At 42.5% G+C, this 8,749-nt stretch overlaps 1 protein-coding gene across 6 annotated transcripts in view; it reads right to left on the bottom strand.

The window, feature by feature from the left end:
* Positions 1-203: 203 nt before the first annotated feature.
* The window catches only part of FGFR2 (fibroblast growth factor receptor 2), a 78,635-nt gene continuing 70,089 nt past the window's right edge, over positions 204-8,749 (bottom strand). For all 6 annotated transcript variants that reach the window (XM_054276856.1, XM_054276859.1, XM_054276860.1 and 3 more), the window contains 5 exons: positions 8,107-8,229; positions 6,779-6,849; positions 4,925-5,062; positions 4,023-4,128; positions 204-479 (listed from right to left, as the gene is read on the bottom strand). In XM_054276856.1, the coding sequence (XP_054132831.1) occupies positions 315-479; positions 4,023-4,128; positions 4,925-5,062; positions 6,779-6,849; positions 8,107-8,229 (603 nt within the window). In that variant the 3' untranslated portion in view covers positions 204-314. The remainder of the gene's footprint in view (positions 480-4,022; positions 4,129-4,924; positions 5,063-6,778; positions 6,850-8,106; positions 8,230-8,749) is intronic.

Raw genomic sequence — 8,749 nt, 5'->3', positions numbered from 1 at the left:
CCATTGTACAAACAAAGTCTGTTGCAGCTCACAGGAAGCCAGAAAATTGATAGCAATGGGTATCTAGACACAGCTCATAAACATTCTTCTTTCTTGGGAAACATCTGAAAGCTGCAAGTGATGAGAATCTTTATGTAGGTTCCGACCGCTTTCCTCCAAATTTAATTTTTTTTTCCCTTTTTCGTCTCTCTTTCCTTTTTTTTTTTTTTCCCCGCATTTCCTATGTACAAGCAGAAACGTGAAGGTCCTGGAGGAAAGCTTTAGCTTTGCATACGGTAGGTAGCTTTGATGTTCTCGCCTCTTTGCTCCTCCTTTCATGTTTTCACGCTCCCGTTCATGTGCTGGTACTTGGGGAGACAAGGTTCGTAAGGCATCGGGTCGGGCGAGAACACCGAGTCGTCCCCCGAGGAACACGAGCTCCTCGTGTCGGGGTAGCTGGGGGAATACTGTTCCAGAGGCCCACTGAGGTCCAGATACTCCTGTGGCAAGAGGAATAAAAGCAGTTTTTAGCCAGCGAAGAGAGCTGACAATAAAATGTCACCACTGCGCGGGTTTTGGGAGGGAGCGGTTTGGGAATGACGCTCGCTCGCTGTGAATCAGCTGCCTTCAAAACTGCCTCGTTGCCTAAATACCTCATAAAACAAGGAGCTCGGCTAGGGGAAGAAAAAACAAGCCAATAACACGGTATTTTCTGAAGTCCAACATCACCAGCATTAGCTGTGTCAGTGGGAATAAACATGGCAACCACATCAAAAAAGGGCTTTTCACTCGCAATGATAAAACCGAAATTTCATCCTAAATAGAACCATTTTTCTTTAGCACATGGTAGTGATTTGGAGAGGGAAAGACGTTTCCAACTTTGTATGCCTTTGGTCACTTTGAATCTCTGTTTTATATTCTGTGATATTAAATTTGTGCTTCAACATGCAGTGGCATACGTGCAAAAAAGATCTGAAGGAAAAACAAAATCAAATTCACACGATTTGGGTTTTTGACACCACATATTTGTGTCTTGTGCATCCCAGAGTAGCCATGACCAAAGCAGTCATTAAAAAAGGAAATATCATCTGCAGAATCCAAGTTTTGGGTTAAGGCTCTTTTGCTAGAAACAACAGTTTTGGCAAGAGAATAAAGTTATTTTTCCCCTTGAAATGTTCCTTCTCTTTCAACTTCTAAAGGCAGCTGCATTCATTTAAATGCAATCTCTTCATTTGCTAAACCACAAGTCATGATCGTACTGACGAGTCGAGTCTTCCACCTCACTCAGTATTTTATGCTGCTGTGCTTAGGTTTGGGGTAATTTAGTCCTTTGGCTAACATTCCTTTTTTTAAGTCAGAGGTTCAGTCATTACCATCTTAGAGTTTAAAAATTGTCACCATTTTAAAAGGAGGGTGTGGTATGTTTTAAAATGCTGGAAAATTTAATAGGGACCAAAAGGAGGGAGTTTGGATCTATTGATTACTGACTATGTGGCTGCCCAGGCCCTTGAAAAATCCACAAGGGCAATCCTGTTGCATATTTGTGGATTAGAAAATCAGCCCTATGTGAGCAGAAATAATCAGACATTTTCTAAATAGATAGAAGAAGAAAAGATCCCAGTCTGAAGAATCAGGACTTTCCCAGGGGCTATCAGATATGGCTCATTATATCAGAAGACTTGATGTAACTCAGATATTAATTCAGTATTGAAGACAGGATCCTTATCCAGTGTCAATAGCCAGAGTCACACCAAGGGGCACAAGAACCAGCACCAGGTTGGTTTCTGGTGCTGACAAAGCACCACAGCCACCAGGCTGACTCCTGGTGACTTCTGCTCACGTGGGTCACAGAAACATGGGAATGAGACCCTTTTGGGGAAAAAAACCCAGCAATAAAACACATTAAAAACCCAACAAGCAAAGATTCAACATGGAAAAGAATGAGGTGTTACTATTTAAGCAGAAATCATTACTCGCACAAAAGCAGAAGAAATTATTGGCTGCCCCAGCAAAATGAGTTGTTGGGCAAACCAGATTGAGCCAGGGCTATTCTGGGGGGCAAGGGAGAGTGGGGAGAGGATAAGCAGTGAGCCTGGAGGACCTGCACTTCAGGAAGACCATGCAGTTTACACAGAATTAGAGGTCTCCAAAGCTGTGGAGGAAAGCGGGACACATTGGAGCTCTCAGGAGACACCGAGATGACAACAAGCGCTCGGGAACATGAAACGCGCTGCGAAGACAAGTGGAACGATTTGCTTTCTATGTCCAGGGTAAATAGGACAAAAGCAATATCTGATGTTGAAAGATTAGAGATTAGGAAAACAAAGCAACAGGCTGTCCAGAGGCGATGCCGAAATACAGCAGTGGAGATCTGTGAGGACAAGTTACATAAACATCTGTCAGGAATGACAAACGTATAGTGGGCCCTGCCATAGGCCCATCAGATGGACTGGATGTGTTCCTAAGCTTTTTCCAGACGTTTTTTCTTATGATTCTAGTCTAAAGTAATTTACATAACCCTAAAGGCCTTTTCAGGTTAACTTTGAGATCATTCCAGGTCTGTGAGCAGTACGGGGTTGGGAAGGCTCGGCGGTTAAATGCACGCAAGAAAGAAAGCAATATCCTTTCCCAGGCTTGGAATTGCAGCCCAGAACCTCCCTCCTGAATTTGCAAACACAAATCCAGTCCAAGCCACCCAGCACTCTGCAGTGGCAGCCAGCCTACCTCCAACTGGTCTTGTGAAATCATGTATGAATTAGGCAGGAAAAGATGCAGGGAGTAATGGATGAGGTGAAAATGGTAACAGGACATATGGCTCCATAGAGAGGGCATATTCCTTCCATATCTCTCAGCCAGCCCTGAAGGTGCCACTTTTTTAGAGAAAACCTTAAAACCAGAACCCAGATAAATTCACAGCTGCTACTGAAGCCAAAGAATCTTTTTCAACCAGATCTGGGTAAATGATCATAAAAAATGCCACCTCTTTATTCAGGTTCTCCTGTCATCTCCATTGTGAAAAGGCTTTCCCAAAGCTGCTCCACAATCCATTTGTTATTTCTCAAACGATTAAAAAAAAATAGAACATAATAATGTTGAGGAGCCACATAGAGTGATTCAAATCTTTTTTTCTACAAAGAAGCAATAGCAAATACCAAAATCTTGTTTTGAAATGGTCAAATCCAGTTGTTGCAACTTTCCTGTGTAACTGCTTTGTTCTTTTTTTGCTCCCATTAAGTATTTAATTTCTCAGAAATAATAGGAGTTTGTAGAATATTTCTGGGACACCAAGTATTGTCTCTCAAAATAAATTTCCACCAAAAGAATCAACATTTCCATCACTTGTGACTTTCCTCAAAGGTGCACGTGGCTCAGCGATAAGAGGACTGATTCCTGTGTGAATACCCTAATCAGTGTGTTCCTTGCTAAAACTAATAATATCTCAGATCTCTGAAAGAAAGCTCTTCAAATAAAGCCTTCCTGCATTCACACAGCCCAACCTGCAGCAGTGCTAGGCAGGACCTTTGGATAATTGGATGGCTGTTTGCACATCCCCCGTGGGTCCTCATTCCCTCCACAGAGAGCTGTTGCAGTGAACCTAATTCACTCTCAGACACATCATCTGAAATCTGCCATTGACGGTTTCTCCTCTCCTGACCTACATAGCAAGGCTGGGAATCAAAGTGAGCCAGCAAATGAGAGCCACCAGGAACTCCACACCCCTCCCTGACGTGCTGAAACACAAACACTGCCCCTCAACCTGCCACGTGCTGTCCCTCAACACCAAAACCATCCAGAGATGCAGCGAGAAACAAACAAAAACTCCTCAAAGATGTGTTTCTTTCGAGTTACATAATCCCAGGCGTAATGGCAGGAGAGCCAGGATTTCATAGGATACATAGCTTAGCTGCGTGTAACCTCAGAGGACAATGACAAACAGAATAAGGAGTGAACCTGAGCAGGATTTCATAATTGAATAAATTCCATCTGTCCCCTGAACCATTTTTCCTGATCAGCAGCTTGTGGGAGGGAGACACTTTACCTACCTCATTAGTTGTGAGAGTGAGGATCCGATCCAAGTCCTCCACCAACTGTTTGAAAGTGGGTCTGTGAGAAGGCACAGCATGCCAGCAATCTCTCATCATCATATAGCTGGAAGAAACACACATTTGCCTGGCTTAATTAAAATCACACATCCTCCTCACAAACCTTTCCAGGCACAGTCAGGGCTGCCCTTCACAAGGAAAGCAGTGAGCACACATAGCTCTGCTCAACGGAACGCTGAAAATCCCCAAAGCTGGACAACACCCCCTGTCTCAGAGGGGCTTCCTACTCCTGTCTCTCCCTTGCTCAGTGTCTAAGTTACCTTTTTGTGGGCCCAATTCTGTGGCCCAGCAACTTCAAAGGCATTAAATTACAATATTTTAACATGTCAGGGATTGCAGTTTTTGTGAAGAAATTAAAATGCAAAAAAAATTAAGTATAGTTAAGGTCTGTATTGGAATACCTGAAATCACACTCCCCACACCACCAGGAGATAATGCTGTGTTAACACAGGAGTTCCCAGATGTATTTTGTTCTGTATAAAAGCAGCCTAAAGTACCCCATCTTTGATTAGTGGTATGCGCAACATTTATGAATTTCTACATTGGTAACATTAAAATCAAACAAATATGGGCGTAAAAACACAGACAGAGACTGGCTTGCAGATGATTTCTTCTTTCTGCACTAGGATCACAGCAGGGTGTGCAAAGAAGCATCCTCTGCCAAACATTCCCTGAAACCCTTCCCATACCTTTCCCTTACACATCTACACCCTCACAAACATCCTGAATTTTAGAGTCAAGCAGTTCTGAAAGGGTTTGATTCTTCTGGGGGTGGCACTAAACGCATGAACGCAGTACAGCTGTGCCCCTCAGCCCTGGCACAGCAAAATCAGAGTCCTTACAGCTCGTTGGTGCAGTTGGCAGGTTTGTCCATCCTGTGCCCTTCTTTAAGCAGCTTAAAAAGTTCCTCCACTGGGATTCCTGGGTAGGGTGACCCTCCTAAGGTGAAGATCTCCCACATTAACACACCAAATGACCAACTGCAAATCAAAGAGAAAACTGCATTAGTAGACATGCCTGGAAACAGAGAATCCCATCCCTCCTAGAGGTGTTTAAACCAGGTTTGCCTGCCCAGAGCAGGACAGCGATCTGGGAAGTGCATCAGAGGGAAGGACAGCATTTAGGATGGGGACTGACCCCAGCATGTTCCCAAATCCCCTCTTTTCCTCTGTCTGGTGTGCTCTGAGCACTGCCCAGCACTGCATCTTCACAGCTTAATGACTTACAGAGCCCTCCCAGCCCAGCTGGGGTGCAATTATGTGGCAGGATATTTTGGAAAAAAGCAGACTGTTCAAAACAAAAATATTTTGCGTCACCCTGCCTTTCTTTTATTTTTTTATTCTCTTTCGTTGCTAACTGCTGCTAGGAAATGAAGTGGGATAATTTTTAAGCCAGTTTTCCTGCCTCATCCTGCCTGGCTGGCAAGCTGGGGCTCTGTGGCAGGCAGCTCTGCCAGGTGAGCACCAGCACAGAGCCTGCCCAGCTCCTCTGCAGCTCCCCCAGCTCTGCAGCACCGTATTTTAGTAAACTGTTTGCACAAACTTACAATAATATTATCTTTAGCCATCTTCAAAGCCACCATGGGGCCAAGAGTCTCCAAGGCCCAGCACTGAAATCCTCGTGTTCCCTGGCTGCTGAGGAGCTCAGGCTGACTCTCAGTCCCCAGCCAGTGAAGTGGTTTACTCCACGTTCACTTAAATATTTTGCCAAGATGTTATTTTAAAACACAGTTTGATCCACCCTTAACCTGTGTATATAGTTTCCTTTGTAAATGATGTGGAGATTGCAGGAAACGCCTCAGCAAATGATTTTCTTAAGGAGAGAGAAGCTTGGAAACTGCTCCAGGTTAAAGAAAGAGGAGATACTTCTTATTTTCTCCATCCTGCCTTTTTCCTTTTTAACCCTGCACTGACTTGCATAACCTTTTGCTCCTCTGCTGGGAAGCATCCAGCCCTTTACAGTTAAGAGCTTTTCTTGGAGAAATAAAAACCAGAATCTTCATCTGTATTGCATAAGAAATAAATGTCTACTTCAAGCACATAGAACTGTAATAGGAAGCAGAATAAACCCTGAGCAGTTGCATCAGCCAGTGGCTCTGTGCACACACATTAAAAGAGTTTTGAAGTGTCAGAGTCCAATGATTTCCTATTACATGTGAAGTACTGCTGGGAAGCAACTCCACTTCTGAAAATCAGAGAAAACTTTTCCAGCATACCCAGCCTACGTTTTATTGCACCGAATTTCAGCACAGATTTTTATAAGAAGTTTTCAGGAACTTTCTCCTTTTTTTTTGTCGTTCTTTTCTCTCTCTCCTTTTATTTTTTTAAACCTGAAGGAAGTCCAGAGCATGTCAAAAGGCAAGCAAATTAGATAGACTCTTTGTAGCTGCACATCCGTAAATAAGTTCAAGGGGGGAAACTTCCGCAGTGACAGAAGGAGGTTAGCATTTTCCACCTTTCATGTGCTTTGAAGCTGGGCAGATTAGTAACAGAGCACTGGTTAGCAGTCTACCATAAAATCCTCACTTTCTAAGGGCAAGTCGTGTTCCATCTATTAATATGTGAAACAGAATGAAAAGTCTTAAAGGTAAAGGACAACAGGAGAACACATATGAAATATCCCAAATTTTGACAAACACAAAGCAAAACAAGCCTCCCTTCCCATGCCCAAAACCCCAATGAAATCAGGCCACTTACACATCACTTTGATGTGTGTAAACTCTGTCAAACAGAGCTTCTGGAGCCATCCACTTTACTGGAAGCCGTCCCTGTGAGTTTGGAGAGGAAGAGGAATTAAAATGGCAGCGACTGGCAGGATGATTTCTCTAAGAGCTGTCTGCTAAAGCAACCAGCACATAATTTACCTTGAGCATTTTCAGTGAGAGAACACTAAGATGGGCTAAAGTACAGAGACTGTAATAAAAATGGATACAAGCACTGAAGATAAAATTAAAAGCAATGAGAGTTCCCAAAAATTTTCCAGACTGCTTGCTATGAGAATGGTAGGATAAGTAGATCAAAATCAATAGTATCATTCTGCTATGGCTCTTTAAAGACAAAAACCCCCACAATTAATAAACTTCTGGAAAACAAGCCTGCCTGCAAAAACAAATTGATTATTAAATCCAAGAATTTTGTTTTCCTGTCCCAAAGCTCACAGTCAGAGCTGCCTGTTGCTTTACACACACAGAGCTGGGAACTGCACTGGGTTCAATCCCCTCTAATGCTGCTGTATATGGTGGTTCTGGCATTTGGAAATAGGCAGATGTTATCATTAAAATGCCACTAATCACTTAGTGATTTTCATAAATAAGCCACTTAACACGATTGTTAATATGAAGCCATATTTATACAAATAAAATCTGTAGAACTCATTGAGTTCTGCAGAGTTCCCATCACATCCCAAGTGCAGCTCAGCAGGACCTTAAGAGATCCCCTGAGGAGGTGTCAGGAGTTCAAACCAGGTACCACTGCTACATCCCAAACATTTTATCTTCCTGATTTGGTACAGGCTAAGCAGCAAAACAGTGACAGTGTGGGGAGTAAAATAAATTTTCTCTATCTCTAGCCCCACTTTGAGATCACCATCACAATCTGTAACAAGCTAAGTACAGGCACAGGCTGAAGGCTGAATGTGACATCACCACAAGTAAACAGGATTTTTATTGTGGTTGTTGCTGGCATTGTTTGTATTGCAAGATCCTAGGCTGGGTGCTAAACCAGCTGGGATCAGCAGGAATATTTCCAATTATTACGACTGACTGGAGTCAGGGACACAATAAAAAAAAAAGTTATTGTATTTCAGCATTTCTAATCCTCCAATATGCAGCCTCTTTGCTTATCTTTTTAACTAACTGTCCCTGTAAGAGGAGACAGAAATGCTCATGTCCTTGATCCCTGCTTTTTTGTCTGGGATGAAAAGTGAGTCTGCTGTACAAGGAGCCCATTAACTTTACAACCATAGTTCTGAAATGAATCACTGAAAGAAACACTTGTTTCCAGAGATTAGAAAACCATCCACTTACATTAGTAGTCTTTTTATAATAATCTATATTGTTGATGTCTCTGGCTAAACCAAAGTCTGCTATTTTCATGACATTGTTTTCCGTTACCAAAACATTTCTTGCGGCCAAGTCTCGATGGATGCACTGGAAACAAAAAAGAAGAAAAAAACCAGCCCACTGAAATAAACTGCAGCAAAAGTGGAAGAGCTTCAACACCACAAATAAATCTCCTTCATAGATTTTAACCTAAATGACCAGGTGGGAAATCCACACCTTCACTACAAGCCTGTGAAATATGATTTTTTTTAATTATTGCAATCTATACCCTCAGCTGCTGTTTCCATGGCCCTAAGAAGTGTCTTAGAAAGTCCTGATCCGCTTAAATCTTATATTTTTTCTAAGGCTGAAAGCTGGGTGACCCAGGTTGTGCCAAGCTTTGTGTGATGCACTCTCCTTTACATGTGCCCAGGTACAGGTATAGCAGTTTCATCAGAAATAATGTTAATGAACATTTTTATTGTGTGGCTTCTCTTAAATTATATTGTCTCACCAGAGATAAAAGCCGGCATCCAGTCTGAATCAGTGCAACTGTTTTTAATAGTAAAGATATTAATATAATTGTGAGCAGGATGTCTAGGGTGTGTTTAATTATTTCGACCACAAG

This window comes from Melozone crissalis, unplaced genomic scaffold (assembly GCF_028551555.1).
Source record: "Melozone crissalis strain CALT ecotype California unplaced genomic scaffold, PUWL_Pcris_2 ptg000019l_1, whole genome shotgun sequence".
Classification (NCBI taxonomy): domain Eukaryota; kingdom Metazoa; phylum Chordata; class Aves; order Passeriformes; family Passerellidae; genus Melozone; species Melozone crissalis.
Note: the sequence above shows the minus strand (reverse complement) of the source record. Positions and strands in the feature narration are given on the sequence as shown.